This window comes from Microtus oregoni, unplaced genomic scaffold, assembly GCF_018167655.1.
Source record: "Microtus oregoni isolate MIOR12 unplaced genomic scaffold, Mior012 000035F_ref0000213, whole genome shotgun sequence".
Lineage (NCBI taxonomy): Eukaryota > Metazoa > Chordata > Mammalia > Rodentia > Cricetidae > Microtus > Microtus oregoni.
This window is the reverse complement of record NW_024543094.1, coordinates 25,281,856-25,308,055: the sequence shown is the minus strand read 5'-3', so window position 1 is coordinate 25,308,055 and position 26,200 is coordinate 25,281,856. Positions and strand designations below refer to the sequence as shown.

The 26,200-nt window shown below is 36.8% G+C and overlaps 1 protein-coding gene and 1 pseudogene across 1 annotated transcript in view; one reads left to right on the top strand and one right to left on the bottom strand.

Moving 5' to 3' along the window:
* Positions 1-26,200, bottom strand: part of Malrd1 (MAM and LDL receptor class A domain containing 1) — a 616,720-nt gene that overhangs the window by 188,504 nt on the left and 402,016 nt on the right. The window contains exon 29 of the mRNA XM_041630809.1: positions 4,105-4,233. Within this exon, the coding sequence (XP_041486743.1) occupies positions 4,105-4,233 (129 nt within the window). The remainder of the gene's footprint in view (positions 1-4,104; positions 4,234-26,200) is intronic.
* Positions 378-489, top strand: LOC121432781 (annotated as a pseudogene).

The following is a 26,200-nucleotide window of genomic DNA, read 5'->3' as shown; positions in this document are numbered from 1 at the left end:
ATGATGCAAAGATATAATGAGCGCACCAATACCAGCGCTTAGTCACCATATCATCAAATATTCAAAACCTTCTTGTACATACTGCGCTGTTTGTATTTCCATGTAACTCAATCCCCGATTCATAAACCTAAATGCTTTTGTTCCACTCCCTAACCCCTTGGATAATATTGTTCCTCCTGGCTCAACTAACCTACTGTAAGACCCCTTCAGCTTTCAAGACCCACAAGTAACTAAGATATATTTTCTTACATTTTTTCTATCCATCTTAAAACAAGTGATTTTTTTTATTTGAGCTATCTATTTTTCTCCGCTCTCTTCCCTTCCTCCCCTCCCTTTCAACTCTCTCCCGTGACTCCTACACTCCCAATTTCCTCAGGAGATCTTCTTGCCTTTCTGGCTAAGATCATGTGTAGTATCTGTTCTTATCAGTTTAAAACAGACGAGTTTTTGTCTTCTAAAGTGAATCTCTGCCTCTTATCTGGACTCCTCATTAAAAATTTATTCCTCTTCTACAGCTCATCTCCTTTAAGGTCATGTTTTTTGGTCTTTCAATGTACATCCCCTGCCAATTTGTTTATAATAACTTACACTGGTCTTCCACCTTCATTTTAAAATGCATGTACTTATTTAGGTTTTTCACTTTGTTTATCCTCACTTGTTCTTCCCGTATACTTTTAAATAAGTGTCCTGCAAACATGCACACATTGTGAAATAGAGACTAACATATTTAAACATTTCTGGAACATTCCATTTGGAATATACCACCATCACTTCCAAACCTTTGCAGTGTTCTCTCCAAGTATGCCCTCTGTGAGATTTCCACTTAGCATGAATCTCTCTCTTTTTGTAAAGGCTCAAACTCTGGAGTTACTATTGGTCCTATATCCATATTTATATACCAAACATGTAACCAGTACCTGGATATTTTTCCTTTGAGAATTTGTGTGTGGATCCCTTTGTTTGATGATTCATGACAACCACTCTGGCTCAAGCCCATGATTATTTTAGAGATGTCTTTAGCACAGGCTTCATCTTACCCACCTCACAAACTGAAGCTACATTAATCACCCTTAACACGGTTCTTGTGTTATTTTATCTTGCTTAAAATAGTCCATTTTTTTGCACACAGTGTGAAAACACTCTTCTAAATCCTAGCGTTGAATATGATAACTTTTACTTGGATGATTTTTTTTTTAGGATCAATCTGTCTCATCTTTACAATTGTCTCAACCTCAACCATGTGTTAGAAGATTATCTCTCTAAAATAAACTGACTTTACTAAACATTTATGCTAAGACCTATATCTATATTTTTAAAAATACTCTACCAGCAGTTGGTTACTCTTTTCTTAACCATTTTTTATATGTCTTACTTAGGATAAAACCGTTCTTTTATTTTTATTTTCTATGTATGGGTGTTTTGCCTGAATGTATATCAGTGCAGCATGTATATGCATGCAGCAAGACAGGACATTTTAATCTAAGTAACCACCTTTTCCCACTGAAGAGTGTGTCAAGCTGAAACATCCCCTTCCCCAGGTGGCTCATGATTCACCTAGTCAAGTGTGATGTGAACCTTCATTTCCTTCACTTGGTTAGTTTAGGCATAGTTTGGAATGAAAATCTAGATAACAGCATTTTCAACAAATGATGATGGTAAAACTAGATGGCTGTATATACAAAATCATTATTTATCACCCTGCACAAACATCAACTCTAAAAGGATCATAAAACCAGCTACAGTAAACCTCAGAATAGAAAATAGGGAAGGGCCTTGAATTCATTGGTACAGGAGAGACGTTCTAACCAGAACACTGTTAAAATAGGCATTAAAAACAACAATTAATAAATTGTTCTTCATAAAACTGGAACTCTTCTGTAATGCACAGGACACAAGCATTCAGATAAGGAAGCAGCCTATAAAATAGGAAAATAGTTTTATTAACTACACATTCAATATAGAGCTAACCTCATATATATTCAAGAAAATAGATATCAAAAAACCAAATAACTCAATTAAAATATGGGGTACAGATCTAAATAGGTTGTCAACAGAATAAACTCAAATGGCTGAGGAGTATGTAAAGAAATGTTCAACATCCATAGCCATCAGGGAAACGCAAATCAAAACTACTTTGAGATTCAATCTTACACCTGTCAGAATGGGTAAAAGCAACCAAACAAATGACAGCTTCTGCTGGCAAGAATGTGAAACAAGGGAAACCCTCATCCACTGATGGTGGGAGTGTAAACTTTTACAGTTACTATGGAAATCAGTAGGGTGGTTCAGTAGGAAGATGGGGATTTTTCTACCTCAAGACCCAGCTATACTACTCTTGATTATACACCCAAAGGATGCTTCATCCTATCCCAAAGACCTCTGCACAAGTATGTTCTTAGCTGCTCTATTCATAGTAGCCAGTAAAGAAAAACAACTTACATGTCTTTCAACAGAAGAATGGATAAAAAAAATGTGCTTCTTTCACACAATGGAGTATTATTTAGGCATTTAAATATGACAACAGAAAATGAACAGGTAAATTGTTTTAACTAGAAAACAATCATCTTGTGTGAGATATTGCAGACCCAAAAGACAAATACAGTTTTTATGTACTTATATGTGCATATGAGCTGTTAATTCAATGATTACTAAGCTACAATCTGTAAAACCATCAATCAAAAGCACCTGTAGAGTATGCAAGTAGAGTTGGCAGACAGATCTTGTTAGGAAAGCTAAATAGAATTGATAGTTAATTGGTAGGAATAAGGAGGGAGAGCTGGAATGGGAAGATTCAGTGGGAAGGGGTGAGGTAAGGAACACAGGGAGTGACAGCTAAAATTAAGGGCCATTTGAAGGGTAGTATGGAAACCTAATACAGTAGAAACTTCCTAAAATAAATACCTACATAAAAGCAATTTAGACAAAATTGCCAAATAATGGAGAGACAGAGTCCAAGTGGTCCATTTCTTATCACAAAATCAATCTTCCAGCACAAGGACTGAGTTAAATCTGAGTTGCTGACTAAAGACTGCATTCCGTTTGGAGACATATATAGAAGTACAGGCCTGGTATTTTAGAATTCCAGAAGATAAAGCCTTTAGAATAAAAAGCTGAATATCAATCTGGGCTTATTTTCAAGCACTTCTTCCACAGAGGAGGGCCGTGGGATTTGGTATAGAAGTTTAGCAGTAATATGCACAGATAAAACTGGATTTAAATATGTCTAGCACTTTTTAAGTTACAAACAATTTTTACACTTAGAAGAGTAGAATTTTAAAAAAATAAAGGGATCCTTCTAGTGCTAATGCAATATAATTGATAACAATTATATATTTTTTACTTTTTCTATCCAATATATTAATCAGACATTTTTTGAGTGAACTCTGAAAGAAATGCAGTTGATAAAAGCAAATGTGGAATAGAGACAGCTATTGTTCTTGTCTTGTCTTACAGTTCTGACATCTCCTTTAGTTCTGCACAAACATATGATGAAGACTTTTTGTAAATGTGATCCCATGGAATTTTCTGTACAGAAGAAAAGGGAATGAGAAGGCTGCTGTTCGGATATCCTTGCCGAAAAGTTGGAAGCAATGTTCAGTAGTTTGAATTTAGTTGAATGAAAAGAGCAATATTGTCAGTATTAGTATTATTAATTTTTGTGTGCATATTGATGAGAGGTGCACATATTCACATGTGTGAATATGATTGTGTAGTTTCCATGGGACCATGTATTAAGGTCAGAGGGTAACATCAGGTGTCGATGGATTTCATTTTACACATTCAAACGAGGTTTTATTATGTTTTTCCCCTATGTATTTCAGGCTGAATGACCTGTCTGTTTCTGAGATTCTTCTGTCTTTGCCTCCCATCTTCCTATAGGAGCACTAAGAGTAGAGACAAGTATACTACAATGGTCAAGTTTATGTGTATTCTAAGGATTCAAACTCAGCTACTTATATTTATAGGAAGTGATGTATGTACAGAGCCACCTCTTCAGCACTCCCCCTCCCAGCCCTGCCAAAAGAACATTTGCTCTGATCCATCCATGTGACTGGAGAAAACCTGAGCTGACCAGTCCACATAGTGGCTGGCAGATAAACTCACCGCAATGAGCTTCATCAGACCTGTCAGAGCAGTCAGGCTTGTAGTCACAAACGAGGTGGGATGCAATGCATGTCTTGTCCTGGCACAAAAAGTCTGTGGCTTCCGAGCAAATCTCAGCAGTTTCACCTACTATGGAAAATGAAAACAAAAACAGCATCGACTCAATATTGTCATTACAATTGAAGACAGTTAGCTACTACATAGGTTTCCCATTCTTTACAAAGCTAGTGAGTTTTGATGATTGCCCAATGCTGACTTCTAAACAACTACCTATCTTTCCTTCTACCTCCAGTTATTCATCTTATCATATAGTACCTGCATTTTCATTAAATAAATGTGCTTTAAAGCAGTTAAAGCATATGTAGTCAACACATACCGACCACTGTCAGCAACCACCTTCCTACTACCCTGCCAATACCAATCCTTTTACACTGATTTGGGACCTGCTGCTATTAACCAGGGCAGTCTGCATGGCAGTTTGTTTGGAAATGTCCTTAGGAGCCTTATAGGCTCAGCAGTGGGTGTACAACAGCGGCTCCTTTTCTCCCAGAACTATCAATAACCAACTGCTCAGAGGAAAAGAGCAAAAGGTACAGTGTATCTTTTAGTCTATTCAAGCCTGACCATATTCCTGTAAAAAGACTAAAAATCTGGTTAATGTGTTAAATATCCTTTGTTGTTAGATCAGGCTCCTTCTATTGAACGTTCCTTCTAAGCTCCATAGTTAACTTAAGCCCTCTGCCTGAATGTCTCACAGTATATGACTTCTACTATCTATGTCCCCATTCCTTTCCACATGCTGTCTTCTCTTCTAGTGCAGACTCCTCTGTGGGTCATGAATACTGTACTATGCAAATACAAACTCAATGAAACAGCATGTTTCTTCTTCACCTGTCTTGTTCGTCTTTCTCCTAGGTCTATGCTCTTGATTTTAACTCATGTAAGAGCAGTTTGATTTCTTTATTTGAATTATTTCCACCTCACTTAGCAATGTTCATAGTTCTTTTTCTACACTCTAATCTTTAGTGAGGCAGAGGTTTTTATTATATTCTCCTGGGCCTAACACATCCTTTATAAAATTGGTGACAAATAAATGCAGGTTATAATAGCAAATCATATTGCTTTCATTAAAGGAGAGTTAATAGATGTTCATAGAATCTTCAATGTATTTTTATTTTTAAAATTCCACATACACACACAGATGACATTTCACAGCTTAATAGTAGTTTAAAGTTCTAAAGCTAATTTTTAAATCACCTTCAACAACACAAGGAAATACAGAAATGTCTTTATTGCACAGGCCAGTGGTTTTCAACCCTCTGAATGCTGTAACCTTTTAATACAATTCCTCATGTTATGGTGACCCCAAACATAAAATTATTTTGTTGCTGCTTCATTAGAATAATTTTGCCACTGTTATGAATAACAATGTAAATACCTGACATACAGGACATCTGATATGTGACTCCTGTGAAAGGGGTCATTCTACCCACAAAGGGGTTTTGACACACAGGTTCAGGACTGATGACATAGATGATTATAGACTGGTATGTCTGAGATTAAGTTAATTTACTTATTTTTGTATTGTATTTCCATGAGTGAAAGAGAAAACTTTTGTAGACTCTACTTTAGTGCATTCCTATTACCTTTGAGCCATCTTTATATTGCAATAGCTAATACATATAGAACTTCCACAGATAACTACCAATGAATTAACATGGTGCAAAGACAAAGAAGGAAGGACAGGCAGTCTAAGGCTACAGTTGCCAGTTCAGCTATGGGCTCAAAGGTCACAATAAAAAAGTTCTTTAGAAACATTGTTACATTATCCTAATTAACTCTTGTTAACAGAGTACTATAGAAATTTGTTAGATTATCCCAATTAACTCTAGTGAGAATTTTTAGTGAACCCAGCGTAGTATATAAAAACTCTTCAGTATACAAGTGTATGCAATTGGAATTGCTTTTTAGTCCCCTGTGCCATAGGGTATAAATCTGTACAATTATTCCATGGGGGAAAGGTGTTTTGACTTTGAACTGTAAATAAGTGTTCATTTAATTATTTAAAATATGGCAAATGCACTAAATCTTTAAGTAAGGCTTATTTTCTTCTGCAATATATAATTGCAAAAATATTAAGAGAAAGGAAGTCAGTACTCTGTGGTTCCGTGAATAAAATGGTATCTAGGATTTCTATAGAACAGCAGACACACAGTGACAAATAAGTTTTAAAAAGAGCCTTCAAAATCTCAAGAAAATAGTCTTTTAAGATAAGGAAACAGTAAATAGAAAAGCTAGATTATTTGATGGAGAAATATTTTGCAAATATGTAGTCATAATCTATATCTTTAGTCAATCAAAATGATGAAAATTGATTTGGGTGACAAATGTGTGAAATGAAAGATATTCTCATATATTCTATAGTTGATAATGCCAGAAATGGAAGTTTATTATTACTCAGAATAAAATTTAAAATTATCTGTATAGTAGCATATGGCATCTAAATAAGACAAGATTGGGTATATGTTCAACTAAAATAATAGCTCAACAGTGTCCATTTAATGCTGCTCATTTGTGTAGGCACTTAAGTCTGACCATTTGGTATTAAATAACCTGAGACTTATCCCAGAAAATTGATGCTCCTTCTCGCAGCAGCCAATCACTGCCTATAGCGCTTCATCTCAGTAGAGCCTTATGAGATATCTCCGATCCATGTTGCCATGCCCACTGATATTGGCATTGTGCATGTCTTGTTGAGATAATTTTCATGGGTACAGCTCCTTATAATTAAATGAAGATACTGTCTCTCAGTAAAAAGCATTGTCCTCTGGCTTTCTTTCCTTTTTTGAAGGCTGTTCCCTGAGACTTATGTGTAGGGTTTGTTTTGTAGATGGGTCATTTATTCTACAAATGAACAAGTGGGGAGAATGTAGATGGAGACTGCTTGTTCATTTCCTGGTTGCCCAGATGCAAAGAGTAGCACAGAAACTCCATTAATTACAATACGGTTTAGCCAATAGCTTTTCCATATTTCTAGCTAACTCTTACATCTTAAATTAGCCCATTTGAAGGAAGGTCAACATTTGGAGTAACAAAAAAGGAAACTTTTCTTAGAAAATCTATGCTCCAAGTGCTTTTTCATAGATGACTGCCCATTATACTTGATTGACCTCTTATTCTAGAAAGGAATATACATACAGGTCAAGGTTTACAAATGAAGGAAACCTAAATATTGCAGACAAGGGGATATTATATGGTCATTCTTTTCACATGTCTAGAAAATATAGCTATTTAATAACAAAGTCTGAATTCATAATTTCTTCACATAATCTTTGTATTTTATTTCTATTGATTTATTTTGCCTTGCTGTAGGAATTCCTACTGCCAGTAGGCTTTAAGTTACCTGCCCACTTGGGTGTGACCTCTTGTACTATTTATGCTGATGCAAGGCCTGCATCTGGCCTCTTTTCTGGCTGCGGGATTTGGTTGCTGTTTTTGGTTCCAGCGGAGAATTGTGACTTGTGAGTTTACCCGAAAATAAATAACCCTCTATTATTCTCAGTTTTGAGCAACTGGGATTTCTTTTAAATGTCCTTCATCTGGCGCCCCACATAGATTCCAGAAAGTCTCCCAACCCCGCCCTTTTGGTTTGCTTTTACCTAAGCAGATTTTTGTAAAAGTCCCACCACAGCAGAACTAACTGCATGCAGAGACTTGAAAACTTCCCAAGTTCGCGAACATCCCCTCCCCCACTGCCTCAATCCTTGCCTCACAGCATCTCTTGTGCAGCTTCCGGTTTGTGCTCTCTACCCATGAGTTCTGGGCTTCTTGTGCCATGTATGGAATTGATTTAATTGTTTTTAGTTTGTCAAACAAAGCATATTTCTCAGTATTTGGCCAGTACCAAGGTGGGAATCTAAAGTGGCTCAGGACTGTTTGTGTCACCACCCATTGCATCACTGTTAGCTGAGAATTTGCAACCATGACACCTGCTGAACAATAAAGATTATTACACCTAAAACAATTTACCGAATCTCATAAATCAATATGGCAGACTACATTAACATCGAAATTTTAGTAACTTTTTTGCTAATACTGTGGATTGTATTCTGCAAGGCTTATATGGTTATGGTTGGAAGCACGTTGCAGGCCTCAGAATTTCATAAAAAACATCATGTCGATAGCAAAGGTTTAAAGAAAGAGTTTTTTATTACATGGCAGCAAGGAGATTATAAAGATAAGTCGTACTTGCTCTTTCCATAGCCACAACTACCTACCGGGACTAACCCAAAGGGAACTCAAAGGAATGAAATCTGGCAGATGAATGTGTTCCACTTTACAGAATTTTGTAAATTAAAATATGTGCCCCCCACCATAGACACGTATTTAGATTTTCAGTAGGCCACTGCTTTAAGCTCAGAAAAGGCTGATTTAGTAATCACACATTTATTAGAAGTTATGGACATCATGTGTATACCTGCACAAATAAAGAAGAATAATGGTCCAGCATATGCCTCTAAGAAAATGAAACAGTTTTTTGCTTGTTATAATATTAAGCATATTACAACTATACCACACAATCCTATAGGTCAGGCAGTTATAGAAAGATCAAATTGAACTATTAAAGATACGTTAAACAAACAAAAATGGGTGAAAAATAGCCCCAGAAATAGATTATGTAATGCTTTATTAACATTGAATTTTCTTAACGCTAATGAGAAAGGGACAACAGCAGCGGAGAGACATTGGATAATAGAAAAGTCTTCTGAATTAAATCAGCTGATGTATTTCAAGGATATGTTGACCTCACAATGGAAGCCAAAAGATGTGTTACATTGGGGAAGGGGTTTTGCTCTTGTTTTAAAAAGAAAAGAAAAACTATGGATATCATCAAAATTAGTAAAGATTCAGATAGAAAAAGAGAAACCTTTTAAGAGGGAAAAATGGCAGTTCATCCACAGGGGTGACAATCATACAGGTGGTAAAGAAACCTCATAAGGATTGGGGCAGGGTTCTGCTCTTGTCTTTGCAGGAAAATACTCATCATCAAAAGGTCAAGAGACACTGGACATCTAGATGCCTAAAGATGAAAAAATAATTATCCAGATAGGATTACCAAGCAAAGAGAATTATGACTTATGAGGACATGTAATATGAGGGTAAGAATCTCAAAAACATAAACTAAAATTAATCATGATTCACTTAAAAATCAAAGCTGGCTTTGGAGTTGGACATTGGCTCTGTCTTTCTCTAAATCCAAGAATGTTGTTAAAATAAGGTTTCTGTCTCATGTCAGGAGCCATGATATAGGAAAGAAAAAAAAAGAATTTAGAAAAAATTTACTATCCTTCATACCTATTTTTGTTTCTATCATACCTTTTTTGAATATATATGTTTGTTTATGTGTATGTAAATAATGTATTAGTTCTCCACAATGAACAATGAATTTTCCTGCAGTAATCTTTGAAGTTTTCAGAAGAAAATGGGGCCCCACAACAACAACTCCACCTGGTTGATATGACATCATGATGAGACCTGTTTTGGGTACCAGCTGTTCAAGATGGTTCCAACTTGGTTACCTGAAATGGTGCACTTTGTTACAATGTGCTGGCCAGAACTCCAAATGGAAAACTCAAAAAATCCCTACCAAATGCTCAGAGACTATTTGCAATTATACCATACAAAAATCTTGGTACTTAACCATGTTTTTACTTTCACAGGATCCCATAGAAAGAACATCAGCTGGAAGTAATTCTAGAAGACAACATCCCTCTCCCAACAAAGTTTGTCTTCAGGGTTAGGGACATAATTTAGGGGTTGATTATAATTGGAATAGGGTTGGGGATTGGGGGGAATTTTGTAGGCTCAGGGATCTCTTTGACACAAAGGGAGTGATTGGATGGGATAATAGATTAGTGTGAGCTTACTCACACTAATAATAATAGTAATAGAGTGAATACTTGTGAGCTATTATTTATAGGCAATTTACATTGGTATATATTCTTATATATTCATACAAACTTAAATTATATTGAATATGTTTCTATTTTTGTCTACAATATTCATATATCTAGGCACAGTTACTTTGTCATACTGTATGTAGGCATGCTTCTACCTCTGCTTAAAAATTTTGTATATTGATACAATTTTAGAATATATTTATCATACTGCAATGTACATTTCTAACTCTGATCAAGATACTTATGAATTATTTACATTTTGAAGTCATTATCCTCATTTGTTGCACAGTTGTTTATTGTATAATATTCCAACATGAAGTCTTAGTCTCTAAGTTATATAGGTATTAAGAATTATAAATCTATAGTCATCTATGTTTGTCAAACTTATAGTTAGACTAATCAGGTTCTCTCTATATATAAAGATTGTATTCTGCATAAGCAATATTCAACCACATCAAAGTACTGTAGAATATGGTATTTAACTAACTGAGGTTTCTGTTGGGATACATGACTGCTTCTGGCAGTACTGACCTATTCCCGAGAGAAAGTGAAGCACTGAAGACACGCCACTTGAAATTTGTTTTCTTCTTGGCCCAATTTGCTTTTGGGCAAGGAACTGCCCATGCCTCAACCACTGACAAGGTACATCATATTTGGAAATGGATAAGCAGAACACAAGGAAAATGACTTAATTCTTGCCAAGACAGGGTAAGATGGTTTTGAAAAAATTCTTGCCTCTGAAAATGGTCTTTCAGTTATGCTAAGCCTTAGCCAAAGTTGGTTGCTTCAACGTTGCAAATGAGGCTTTGGGTGATTTCCCAGGTAGCCAGTTGTCTCTGTCATTTGTTGTACATTTTTGGAAGTTGCTTGACTGTACATCCTGTTTACTCATGTAATATTATTTCCCTTCTTGAATCTTTGATGGGGTTGAAGACTAGATAGTCGTAGTGACTTTCCTCTCATGACTTGGCCAAGTTATTTATTATACAAGATCTAAACTCTTTAGGATAGAATAATTATTGAAACATTTATCACATGCTTCTTGTTTGGTACATTTGCTCTTATTGTGTATAATTTTGTATTAGGCTTAGAACTCTCTTATTTAAACAGAAAAGGGAGGTGCTATAGGAATTCTTACTGCCAGTAGCCTTTATGTTACCCACATACTTGAGAGTAGCCTCTTAAACTGTTTATGCTTATGTAAAGCATGTGTCCGGCCTCTTTTCTGGCTTCAGGATTTGGTTGCTGTTCTTGGTTCCAGCAGAAGATTGTGACTTGGGAGTCTACTCCTAAATAAATAACCCTCTATTATTCTCAATTCTGAGCTAGTGTGGGATTTCTTTTAAGCATCCTTCTTCATTGCCTATTCATTATGTGTGTGCTATATACATGTATATTGTTTTTGTGAATGTGTACTGTATCATGTATGCATATGATTTTTGAGTGGTGTCTTAAGTATGTGTACCTAATAATATTTTGAGTTTGTTGGCTTACTGTGTTGAACATGATAGAATCCTTCCTAGACCTTTTTTTATATTATAAATTTTGTTATTTTTTTGTATTCTTGTGATTAAGGTTATATTTCTTCTTCTCTGTTTATATTATTTTTCAAGTATACATTACTGACACATTGACTATGAACTGACTTGCTTTGAACTTGTATTGATATTTTTATTTCTCCATCGATTCTAACACAGTTTCACTGGTTATCCAATTTTGCTTGCCAGTTATTTTCTTTCAGGATTTGAAATATATTGAATCATAGTTTTTGGGTTTTTTAAGGATTGCTGTGTTGGGAACAAATGTTATTCTGATGTACCTCCCTTTTCTGTGTTCTTACTTGCCCATTACAGTTTTAAATATTGTTTCTTTGAAATGTATAATTTAAGTCAGAGTTGTCAGGATACCATCATTTCTCAATGGCTGGATCTATTCAGAGGGGAGCACACCTACCAAATATGAACCTTTGGGGAAGAACTTCCTACATAAACTATAACAAATTCATCAAATGTATGACAAAAGGATTATTCCTTGTTGAATTAACTTTTGCATCAACCACATTCCCTCAAGTATCAACAGGTATGGAAAAGAAACTCAATGAAGAAAGTTCTCATAGACTCCTGTAGTTTAGGCTCTTAAAACTCTTTTTTCAAGAATGGTTCATTCATTAGTTATTTCAGTTCAATGATCCATCATCTAAAATCTTTAAAAATAAAGCTTTCTGATTCTTTAACACAAAAAAAATGGTTTCCTATATAGGCTCTATAATCATGCCTGTGAAAGATATCAATTGTTCATCCATAAAAGTGGGAAATGACCATATTAATAGTCAACACCATGGAATGAAATAAAAATAATCTTACAGTCAAGGAAATAGATGGCCTTTTTTAAAAAGTAAAATTCTATAATCCTTAAGACTTTTGTGCCACTACTGAGCTTCCATGAAAAAAAAGGCTTTACAAATGCTGAGCAATCTGATTTAGAACTGTTAATTAGTCTGGCTTGTATATTATTTTTGTAGTGAGGTCACTTCAGGATAATAGTACATAATTTTCAATTTGCATACAAATTTCAGGGTCAACCCATGATCAATTTATAGCTTTTCCTGAATAAAAATGATACAAATACTTCTAAGTGAAGTACAATATTATTTTGACCTTTTCAATGAACTTTTTTACATTTGGAATATGCATAAAATTTTTATCTGAAGGAATCATTTAACATATTTCAATCAGAGCCCTAGATGTTGGTAGGCTTACTGAAAAATGAGGATAAATTCTTAAAGTGGGACACTGGCATATATTATGTTATAGTTTAACTTTATAATTATTAACAAATGCATTATATACAAAGAAGAAAATTTGAAAAATAGTTTAATTAAATCTTTAAACCTCCCTAAATATAATCTACTCACATTTTATGATTTATTTAATCTTCTTGAGTCTTAGTTTTTTTTCATCTGAGAAATGGATGTTCTATGATTCATATGTTATTGGAATAGGTAAGTGAACATCAAATGACCTAATGCAAGATTAATTTCAGCATATGTTTCACATTTGATAAATGTGTTATAATTACTATTTTCTACATTTCCTTCTGAATTTTTATTTTTTTATTTCACTTACCATTCATCTTTATATTTTAAAAATGATTTCTTGGATGATCTAACTAAGATAACAATACAGAGTTGACATAATAACTTTTAGCTTTTTTTTAAAAAAAAGTGGCGCTGAATGTTGTGGCTTTTTTAACCCCATAATAGGCCAGAATCTTTTCCAGCAAAAAATATGATTTTTAAAACTATTTTAAATGACCTTTTACTATTTTGGATTTATAAATATTTATTATTCATATATTATTTCTCAATACTAGTAGACAGATTCTTGGTACTGACCAGATAATGGCATCACTGTATTTGGTGAATGCCTATCATGACAGAAAGCACTGGTTGTCAGAATGTTAACATTAGCATGATGGAAACAGACATTCAGCAAGCAGTATTGTTACTAATGTGATTATGTTGAAACAAGTCACAAGTCCTATTAAGTAAGGAGGACTTTCCTAGAAATGAGCTTCCTGCCCTTCCCAGGGTGCTAGAGATTCAAGGAAGTGGCAAGCCTCTGAATGCAGAGGCCTTGGTGCCCTGTTGAGGTCTTCAATGGTTCTAATGAGGAAAGACCTTTTCACTCTTCCACATACTTGCCTGCTTATTGGAAAACCACATGAGCTGATCAGAGAAAGCTGAACTAATTCAAACTTCATTTCAATGTGTTTGTAATTTTTAACATAGAGGAGATAACTTTCAATCTCTGATTCTACTCCCCAAAATATATGCAAGCTTAAAATAATTTACATAAAGATGATCTAGAGATACATTAACAAGATTCAAAAAGAAATTAGTTGGGGATAGAATTACTAATTTCTTAATACTTTCATTTCTTTTTCCATTTTAATCGCTCAAATTACATATTAATCTTACTACAGATTAAAAGAACCTTTTTAATACTTTGGATGATGCTTATATTTAAAGCAATTAAAAGAATGAAAGCATCATCTAGCCAGATGAATTCCTGTGAGCCTCAGATAATCAGGATAATCACCTAATTCCACGTTTGAGTTTCTACCAGAGTGGAACAATTAAGAGAATTCTAATTAACCACTGAGAAGGCAGCAATGAAAATAAATCCGGGGTGTTCCCTGGAGCCAAGCACAATGGACTAAGTAAGAAATATGTAGATGATGCAGCTACAGACGCAAAGTGTATCAGAGTTTTATAAGGGGGAAAATTAAAGAAACATAAGACAGAAACTCTCAAAAGTATGGGTGAGTTCACCAAGGCCCAAAATATAAAAGTGACATATTCTTTCTCATATGTATCTCCTAGCCCCAAGCCTTAGCTTTGTGTGTTTAACTTGTGGAATATAGGAATTACAGAATATAGATGAAATGGAAGTCATGATAGAAAGTACTGGAGGGAGAATAGTTTAACCAGGTAGTAGAATGATGGGGACGGAAAATTAAGGGGCAAGAGAAAGGTCAATTAAAAGAAAATGTGCATGAAGAACTGACTTGGGAACCTTTGATCTTGAACTTCAAGTAAATTATATAATGAGAAAATGGAGTAGAACAAATGGGAAATGAAAGAATATCATTCTGTGTGTGCATTCTGGAACCTGATGAGTTAAGAAGGGATGGAAGCAGAGGAGTGGAGGAACTGAAGAATAGAAAATGAATTAAGTGAAATTAAGAAGTTTTATAAAACTTACTACCTTGTAAGATTAATTAAAATATAATTTAAAAGAAAAAGTTTAAATAAATGCTGTTCATTGCTGAACAGTGTTATTCCCAGAAACCTAAATATTAAATGAAAATCTTACTGACAAGTATAGGCTGTGGTTACTGCCCTATGAGTTATATCAGGGAGGTTCCAGAAGCATCCAAAACAACATATGTTATGGCCATTGTTCTTGGTTGCCAACTATAAGTATCTGGTAAGATCCTATTGTTGAAGACCCCATATATTTTTTGTTTGTTTGTTTTTTGAGACAGGTTTCTTGTGTAGCTTTGGAACATATCCTGGTACTTGCTCTATAGGCCAGGCTGATCTTGAACTCACAGAGATCCACCTGCCTCTGCCTCACTGAAGTGCTGGATTAAAGGCATGTGCCACCACCACCTGGCAAACCCAGACATAATGGTTGTAGGAGATAGAAGAATAAATCTTGAACTAACCAGGAAATTCTCTTCCCACTGGATGGCTTTCATAGTGTTGGTAGGTGCTTTTCAAATTACTCAACAGGAGAGGGAAAGATATCTGTGGTCTTAACTAATGCTGGACTATTCTTGATAAATTATCATCTTGCCAGGCAAGATGGATTTACTGCTTCAATCGTAACAGGACTGGTTATGGGAATAACCAACCTCTCTCTCTCTCTCTCTCTCTCTCTCTCTCTCTCTCTCTCTCTTTTGATTTTTGAGACAGGGTTTCTTGTAGTTTTTGGTTCCTGTCCTGCAACTAGCTCTTGTAGACCAGGCTGGCCTTGAACTCACAGAGATCCGCCTGCCTCTGCCTCCTGAGTGCTGGGATTAAAGGCGTGTGCCACCACCGCCCGGCCCCCAACCACTCTTTTAATTGGATTTGATGCATCTCTGCTAGAGGGAATCCATATCTGGTATTGGAAACTCCATGGAGAGAGAAGTCATAAGTTAAAAGAAAAAAATCTGTGTACTTTTTTTAATAATCATATTTTCAAACTGCCTTCTAAATATTTATTTATTTATTTATTTATTTATTTATTTATTTATTTATTTTTGATTTTTCGAGACAGGGTTTCTCCGTAGCTTTTGGTTCCTGTCCTGGAACTAGCTCTTGTAGACCAGGCTGGCCTCGAACTCACAGAGATCCGCCTGCCTCTGCCTCCCGAGTGCTGGGATTAAAGGCGTGCGCCACCACCGCCCGGCGAAATATTTATTTTTTAACCATAGATTTGTGCGAGTCAGGTAAGTTTCTATTTAGACCAGGTAATACAGAGGCTCAGAGCTGTTCTCAATATGGAGACTAGGTGACAGTGAGTGCTTAAGCAGAGAAAGGTTGACTACATCTCTCCTCGCAAAGGTCAGAAAAAAATCACACAAGAGAAGCTTGAGAGAAAGTAAGAGCACTGGGGAGAAGAGCAGTTCTGTGAAGCTGTTCTCTTGACATGACATGGCTATTGTGCCCATGAATATGCAACAGCTTGGGGTATTCACAAGAACGGCACAAGAAAAAGCCAGTTAAAAGTTCCAACAGTGTGTGTGTGTGTGTGTGTGTGTGTGTTAGGTCCCACCTCTAACTCAAGGGCTATTGTTAGTTAATGCTAAAAAAGGGAGGATACTTTTCTTTGGCCAGTGGCTACTGTTCGGTTACCCATGTCACAATGGATGTCCCCACACACATTTACATATGGACAGTAATAATTGGATTCAGTGAGACTCAGGAAGACATGAAATTGGAAGGAAGTATGTATGAGCAAGGATAGAAGAGGGTAGATCAAGACATATTGCACATGCCAATATCAAGCTGTTTTGATTTCTGTAGCTCTGTAGTAGAGTTTGATGTTAGGGATCGTGATGCCTCTGGAAGTTCCTTTAATGTACAGGATTGTTTTGGCTATCTTGGGTTTTTTGTTTTTCCATATGAAGTTGATTGTTGTTCTTTCAAAGTCTATGAAAAATTATGTTGGGATTTTGATGGGTTTACATTGGATCTATAGATTACTTTTGTAGGATTGCCATTTTTATTATGTTGATCCTACCAATCTGAGAGCATAGGTTGACCAATGGGATCAAATTGAAGACCCAGATATTAATCCACACACCTATGAACACCTGATTTTTGACAAAGAAGCTAAAATTATACAGTGGAAAAAGAAAACATCTTCGACATATGGTGTTGGCATAACTGGATGTCAACATATAGAAAAATGCACAAAACTCAAGTTCAGTTGGATTAAGAATCTCAATATAAATCTGACCACACTGAACCTGATAGAAGAGAAAGTGGGAAGTAGCTAGCCTTCAATGTACGGGCAGAGGAGACAACTTCCTAAATATAATACCAGTAGCAGAGAAACTGAGAGCAACAATAAATAAATAAATAAGACCTCCTGAATGTGAGACGCTTCTGTAAAGCAAAGGACATAGTCAATAAGACAAAAGGACCATCTACTGATTGGGAAAAGATCTTTACCAATCCCACATCAGAAAGAAGATTGATCTCCAAAATATATAAAGAACTCAAAAAATTAGACATCAGCATTCCAAATAATCCAATTTAAAAATGGGATACAGAACTAAACAGAGAATTCTCAACAGAAGAATCTCAAATGGCTAAAAGACACATAAGAAAATGTTCAATATACTGAGCCATCAGGGAAATACAAATCAAAATGACTCTGAGAAACCATCACACCAGTCAGAATGGCTAAGGTCAAAAACACCAATGATAATTTATGCTGGAGAGGATGTAGAGTAAGGGGAATACTTCTTCATTGCTGGTGGGAATGCAAACTTTTACAGCTACTCTAGAAATCAGTATGACCGCTTCCAAGAAAGTTGGGAATCCACCTCCCTCAGGATCCAGTAAAACCACTCTTGGGAATATACTCAAAAGATTCTCAATGATACTACAAGGACATTTGTTCACCCATGTTCATAGCAGCATTATTTGCAACAGCCAGAACCTGAAAACAACCTAAATGCCCCTCATCCAAAGAACAAATAAAGAAAAAGTGGTACATTTACACAATGGAGTATTACTCAGCTGTGAAAATTAATGGCATCTAGTAATTTGCATGCAAATGGATGGAACTAGAAAAAGCATCCTGAATGAGGTAACCCAGATATAGAAAGATGAACATGGTATATACTCACTCATAAGTGAATACTAGCTGTAAAAACAAAGGATATTGAGCCTATAGATCATGATCCTATAGAAGCTAAGTAACAAGGAGAACCCTAAGAGAAACATATATAGATCCATCTGTAAAGGGGAAATGGACACTATCGCCTGACAAAATTGGGACCATAGGGGTACAGGGAGAAGAGGAAGGGACAAGGGGAGAGAGGAGGAGAACTGAGGGAATGGGATAGTTGAAATGGAGGAAGGACAGATATGAAAGCAAGAAAAGAAAGATTTTGATTGAGGAAGCCATTATGGGGCTAGCAAGAAACCTAGCACTAGAGAAATTCCCAGAAATCCACAAGGATGACCCCAGCTAAGACTGTAAGCAATAGAGTAGATGGTACCTGAACTGGTCTTACCCTGTAGTCAGATTGACAAATAACTTAAATGTCACCATAGAACCCTCATCCAGCAACTTATGGAAACATAGGCAGAGACCGACAGTGGAGCACTGGACTGAATTCCCAAAGTCCAGCTGAAGTGTGGGAGGTGTAAGAATATGTGCAAAATGTTCAAGACCCTAATAGAGACACTCATTGAAACAGTTTACATGAGTTAATGAGAGCTCACCAACTCCAGGCAGACAAAGAAGGAACCAGCATAGGTCCAAACTAGACTCTCTGAAAGTGAGTAGCAGTTGTTTGGCTGGGGCAGATTGAGGGATCACTGGCAGTGGCACAAGGATTTATCCTTACTCCTTATACTGGCTTTTTGGGAACCCATTCTCTTTGGATGGATACCTTGCTCAGCCTAGATATAGTAGGGAGGGCCTTGGACCTTCCCCAAAGCAATGTGCCTTACCCTCTGTGAGGAGTGCATGGAATCAAACCCTAAATATTCTATGTTTTTCTTAAGCAGTATCTGTATGATATTTTTAATCAATGTTTTTGGTATATTAAAAAATTAAAAATAGTTAATGATACATAAACTAAAATATAATTTTAATAAATATAATATCACTGTGTTATCAATGAAATACTACTCAGCAGTAAAAAAACAATAACATCTTGAAATTTAAATCCAAATTAATGGAACTAGATAAAACCATCCTGAGTGAGGTAACCCAGACCCAGAAGGATAAGCATGGTGTGTGCTCATTTATAAATGGATATTAGATAAAAGGAAAGGATAATCAGGCTATGGTCTATGACCCCAGAGAAGCTAGGTAACAGGGAGAATCCTAAGAGAGACATACAGGAATCCCCTTGGAAGAGGATTTAGGCAAGATCTCCTGAGAAAGTTGGGAGTTGTGGAAAGAGAGGGGGAGGAGAGAAGGGGAAAGAGAAGAAGAAGAACATTCGGGAACTGGATGGTTGAGATGGGAGAAAGACAGAGAGGGAGAGCAAGGAAGAGATAACTGATGGAAGCAGATGCAGAGATCCATAGATAAGCACTGGGCTGAGTATCTAGAGGCCAGTCCAAGAGAGGGAGGAGTCATAATATGAGCAAAGGTTCATGACCATAATGGGGATGCCCATAGAAACAAGTGACCTGAGCTAATGAGAACTCACGGATTCTGAACTGGTAGCAGGGAACCTGCATAGGACCAAACTAGGCCCACTGAATTTGGGTGACAGTTGTTCAGCTGGAGCAATCTGTGAGGCTATTTGCGGTGGAACCAGGATTTATCCCTTGTGCTTGAACTGGCATTTCGGAGGGGTACATTTTTGGATACCTTTTTGGAGGGATACCTTGCTCAGCCTAGATATAGAGTGGAGGGCCTTGGTCCTTCCTCAAAATGATGTTTTAGACTTTGTTGACTCCCCTTGAGAAGCCTTACCCTCTCTGAGGAGTAGTAGATGAGGGGTTGGGGAGGGCAGAAGGTGGGGGATCAGAAGGAGGGGAGGGAGTGGGAACTGAAATAGGTATGGAAAATGAGAAAAGATTGTTTTTTTTTTAAATAATTTTATGCCAGATAGTGGTGGCACATGCCATTAATCCCAGTACTCAGGAGGAGAGGCAGGCAGATGTCTGTAAGTCGAGGCCCATCTGGTCTACAAGAGCTAGTTCCAGGACAGGCTCCAAAGCTACAGAGAGACTCCCATCTCGAAAGACAAAGGAAAGAAAGAAAGAAAGAAAGAAAGAAAGAAAGAAAGAAAGAAAGAAACAAACAAACAAACAGGGAGGGAGGGAGGGAGAAAGAGAGAGAGAGAAAGAAAGAAAGAAAGAAAGAGAGAAAGAAAGAAAGAGGGAGGGAGATGGAGAGAGACAAGAAAGAAAGAAAGAAAGAAAGAAAGAAGGAAAGAAAGAAAGAAAAAAGAAAAGTTTCATGGAAAAAAAAACCTCCCAAATACCACCAAGTTCATTTTGTATTGGTCATCTACTTCTGGGAATAGAGTCTGCCCCTAAGTATTCTTTGTATATCCGGTATTTTAGTTAGTGTTTCTATTTCTGTGAAGAGATACCATGACCATGAAAACTCTTATAAGGGAAAATATTTAATTGGGACTGGCTTAGAGGTATGGAGGTTTAGTCCGTTAATATTATGGAGGGAAACATGGTGGCATGCAGACAGATGTGATGGTGGAGAATATCAGATAGTTCTACATCTGGATTAGCAGGCAGAAAGGGAGAGTGACACTGAGTTCTGGCTTGAGTATTTGAAAACTCAAAGCTCACCCCCCCCCAGTGACAACTTGCTCTAACAAGGCCACATCTACACTCTCAAAGTCACAAGTTCTAATTCTTTCAGATAATACCATTCTCTGTGAGCCTATGGGGACTATTTTTATTCAAACTACTACATCCAGTAAGAATCCATTAGAGAATACTGATTTTTTTTCCTTTGTGTTTGTCAGTTGGAGATGGGGGCTTGTGTTTAATTTCCCTCTCAGGCACCCATCCGGTACAGACTTGTACAGGCCCTGTGCATGCTGCCATGGTCTCTATGAGGTCATAGGAATATCAGTCCTGTTGTTTCTGTAAGTGTCTTTGGTGTCTTTCAGACCCACTGGCTCTTCAAATCTTTCTGTATCCTCTTATGCATAATTCCTCGAGCATTGAGGATAGGGAATTGATGGAGACATCCCATTTAATACTGAGATTTTCAAGGTCCCTCATCTTTGCACATTGTCAAGTTGTGAATTTGTTTTAGTTTCCATTTACTATAGAAGAAAGTTTCCCTAATGTATCAGAGAAAGACACTGATCTATGGTTATAGAAGAATGTTGTCTGGGCCATTTTATTTATACATTTCTTCAGCAGAAAATCTGTTTAGTTTCTATCTAAGTCTCAGACTCTTTCCCATCCAAACAATGGGTTCTATCTCATGTAGTGGGCCTTATACTGACAGATAGTGGTCGGTGACTTCTACAACTTTTATGCCACTATTGCACAAACAAACCATGCAATCAAGACACCATTTTAGATAGGAGGGTTTGTAGCCAGGTTGTTGTTTCTCTTCTGGTAGCACGCAGAATACCTTCTATATCATGAAGACTAGGAAATTGAGGTGAGGATTCTAAATCAAGCAGTTTGACTTCACTGTGTATATTTGATGTGTCGGTGTTATCTTCAGCATCAGGGCCTTATCATTACTCTGTGAAGAGCAACAAATGATGATAAGGGAATGGACTCCTGAAATTGTAAGCAAACCTCCAATTAAATCCTTTCTTATAAAAGTTGCCTTTGTAATGATGCCTTTTTATGACAATAGAACTGTAACTAATATAACCTCCTAAACTCTTAATTCATTAAGTATTATATATTTTCTGGTCTATAAATACAGAAAAACAAACAATTTTAAACTGAAGTGAGGTGCCAGGTGGTGGTGGCACACAACTTTAATCCCAGCTCTTAGGGGACAGAGGCAGGCAGATCTCTGTGAGTTCAAGTCCAGCCTGGTCTACAAGAGCTAGTTCCAGGACAGCTAGGACTATTAAACAGAGAAACCTTGGTCTTAAGAAACAAACAAACAAAAAATGAAAAGAGGTATATGCAAGCAACATAAAGGAGAATAGACAAATAACAGTGTAGAAATGGGATATAGGATGTATTACTATTAATTGCTTCAGTAGCCAAGTTTATGGAGAAAATTCTGGGACTATGGGAAATGTTTAGATGGCTTGTTGTCATAGTTACTTGTAGCATGGCATGAGTGTGGAGGTCAGAGACAACTTGTAGGAGTTCTTTCATCATATGGGTTCTGGAGATTGAACTCTAGTATGGGATTCCCCTCTGTATGCTGTGAATACCATTGGTTAATAAACCAGTTTGGTCTGATAGGGTAGATAGGCAGGGAAAACTAAACTGAATGCTGGGAGAAAGAAGTAGGAGTTAGGGAGAATCCATGTAGCCCTGCCAGAGACAGATGCCGGAAGCTTTACCAGGTAAGCCACAGCCTCGTGGTGATACAAAAATTAATGGAGATGGGTTAAATTAATATGTAAGAGTTAGCCAATAAGAATTTAGAGCTAATGGATCAAGCAGTGATTTAATTAATATAGTTTCTGTGTGATTGTTTCAGAAGTCTGAGCAGCCGGGAACCAACAAGCAGTTCCTTGCAGCAGAACTCAGATAGTCAGGCTTGGCAGCAAGCATTTTTATGTACTGAGGTTATCTCAATGACTCTAAATTAGCTTTCTTTCATTCCTTCCTTCCTTCCTTCCTTCCTTCCTCCCTCCCTCCCTCCCTCCCTCCTTCCCTCTCTTATTCCCTCCCTCCTTCCTTCTCTCTTCCTTCCTTTCTTTTCTCCTTCCTTCCTTCCTTCTTTTCTTCCTCTCTCTGTCTCTGTCTTTTAAAATATTAATGGGAAGCAACAAGATCACAAGTCCAAGACAGCCTAGATTAGATAGTGAGTTGCAAGTTAGCTGGGTTACATAGTGAGACACGGTCACAAACATTGCTATTGTGAACATTATTCAGTGCTATATTAGGATAAGTTATGAAGTCATGAGGTTTTATGCAGAAAAACTTAAAAGTGCATATGACTAAGTGACATAAACCAATCTGAAAAGCTTCACACCTGGCAGTTCCAGTTATGTATATGTAACATTTTAGGAAAGGCACAGGGGTGGAAAGCCCAGTGGCTACAGAAGTTTGGACAAAAGGAGGGATAGAGACACAGTGGAGAGGAGTTTTAGGGCAGTGAAAATCCTCTGTATGACACCACTCTCATTGAGACATCATGTTTGTCCCTAGTTACAGAATTTGTAACAGGAAGAGTGGACCTAGTAAAAATATGCTGTTATACACCTTGTTGATGTGGACGTTTGGGGAGAGTGCCAAGGAGGAATGTATGGCAATTCTGTACTTTCGACTTAATTTTGCTCCAAAATAAAAACTTCTCTAAAAATAGTCTATTCATTAAACATATCTATTAGATGATTATGACACAGAAGTTTGAGGCTATCCGAACTGACCTCATGCTATTATTTTCCAGATTCAAAATAGAAAAATGGAGACAGGAAATGAGAAGGGTGATGTGGTACATCCCAGAAGGAAGCTGTCACAGAAGCCCAGCCTCTGAGTCCCTCCACACTGTTCTTAACCTTTCTTTACCGTGTTGATTAATCCTTTCCCAATCCCTGATGGCTATGGATTATATTAACTCCTGTGCACCAACGAAGCAAGTGAAGCTGATACCCACCATATAAGGCTTTATTCATAAGTTCTACTGTGTTAAATATCACATAAAGGGAAGGAAAGCAAACTATTTCAAATAGAAAAGATAAGTACATGCAAAATAAGGGAGAACAGCCAGGAAACTTGTGGGAAGAGTTATGGTGTGATGACTGATGTTATGTTAATGGCTAACTTTATGTTTAAAGTTTAGAATTTCTGTTCTTGAGAGAAATATAATGCAAAATTTTGCAACTGGTTGGTCTTATACATTAACAAAATCGTTGTTTTTGATTCTGTAAATAAAAGAATCAAAAGTCCTAGCTTTAATCTCAGGACTAGAGAGGCAGAAGCAGGCAGATCTTTGTGGGTTTGGGGCCAGCCTTATTTACAAAGTGAGTATCAGAACATGCTCCAAATCTACACAGAGAAAACATGTCTCAAAAATCAAAAAACAAATAAGACAAAACAAAAACTTGCTTTGTGTAGATGATGATCTTCTATGTATGTATACAGAATGTAACCTTGTGTTCTTTGCATTTATAAGCCCCTGACTGAGGAGGCTGTACTGCATCATGGAACACTGCTGCATCCAAAAATCCCATGTCATTGTGTAGACCTGGCACTGGACCATGAATAAGGCTCTTCTTTGCTAAAATTAAAGGAAAATATTGCTGTGTTGCTGTGTTATCTTTCAAAGTATTTTACTGTATATCTCAGTAACCTCAGCATGTGAATTTTTCTTTCTGTTCTTCATATTTAAGAGCACTCATGCCTTGTATTTGGTACACCCACATTGCCTGTATCAAGCCTGTTGTATTTTGGGCCTTTGGTAAACAAAGGATTGCTGGAACCAACGTGCTGAGATACTGCAGTGGGCTTGGGTAATAAACTGCCCAACAGGAGTGCTTAGTAAGAGTTTCCTGTGGGGCAAATGAAATCACAGGAGAAGGCTGTAGTTGATGGAACTCTGTTTGGAGATGGAGGTTTCAGAGATTCAGTTAGGTTAAACCAAGGACATTAGGTTGGACTCTGATGCAGGCTGACTAGTATCCTCACCAGATGAGGAAAGAAATAGTAAGAAATGTGTGAGGGGAAAGGAAAGTGATGTGAGAAGTGGATAAAGGTGGACAGAGTCAGCTGTGGAACGAGATCTCAAGAAGACACAATTTGCTTGTATCTTGGGCTGTCAGCCTGTCGAACTGAGAAAATATGATTGTATTAGCTGACTAGATTTTGGGTTTTTGTTTTATTTTTTTGTTATGGCACTCATAGTAAACTAATATAAACATTTAAATATGGAGTTATGTAACTGAGTTAGCTGTCACAATTATTTCTATGATAGGAATATCATGACCAAAAATAGCTCTGGAAGGGGAGGATTTATTAGTCTATCACCAAGGGAAGGCAGGACAGGAACTTGGAACAGGAACCTGGAGGCAAGAATAGGAGCAGAGACCATAAAGAATCACAGCTTATGGGCTCACTGCTCATGGCTTGCTCTCTTGCATGCTTATAAGGACTCAGGACCACCTTATAAGCTCTATCTATTTATCTATCTATCTATCTATCTATCTATCTATCTTTCTATCTATCTATCTGTAGAAAGAAACAGAACAGATTGGAGATTTTCTTTCTTAGAGAACACATTTGGTTCACTATCCCTGCATGCTATAGATCCTCAGATTCATTCTTGAGAGATAGCCACATCTGTACTGAACATGTATAGAACTTGCCATCTTGTCATCATTTCCTAAACAGTACATAGAGTGCAACACTATTTACATAGCATTTGCATTGCATTAAGTATAGGTAATCTAGAAATGATTTATAGTATATGGAAGACATATGCAGGCAGTATAAACACAGTATGCCATCTTGAATGAAGGACATGAGTATCCATGGATTTTGGTATCCATGGGGGTTCCTGGAGCCAAATTTTAGTGGCTAACCAAGGATATCTAGAAACATTAAACAGAAATTCTCACCCTCACAAATTGCCTTCTAGAAAACTCTGGTGGGCTACTTGGTGTTTAATGAAGTATGTGTTTTCTTTTCCTCGGTAACAAAAGTGTTTTTTTTTTTTTGAGTCTTTGAACTGTTTTGTTTAAAAAAAAACAAAAACAAAAGTGTTTTTAAATAAACATGTTTCCTTTTGTTTTGATCATGCAAGTAAACTTTGGTTCATTAGGTTTAAGGATAATTGATATGCAACAGATTTACAAAAATTTCAGAGCCAGCTGGCACATGGTGTTTGATTCTTTCGTCACCTTAGTTCTGTCCAGCCAGCTAGAGAGGAACCATATGAGTAATAAGTTATTCAGATTTATCATCTCTTTTACCATATTTCATGTTCTCACCCACACTCTATTCCCACTTTACTATTCTAGTTACTTTCATTAATACTTTACATGAACATTATACTGACCAGCTACTAGAATAATAGAACATATCTGGAAAACACCCTTCACCACTGATTTATAAAAAGCAATGCAGTAATATTTGTTTGAATGCATGATACAACACCCCAAGGATATATTTTCAGCAAGCTGATCTTGGTTTGTATTTTAACATCACTTTTGTTAGATTCAGTGAGGCCAATAGGTATGGAGGTGGTGACTCCCCCTGAAGATGG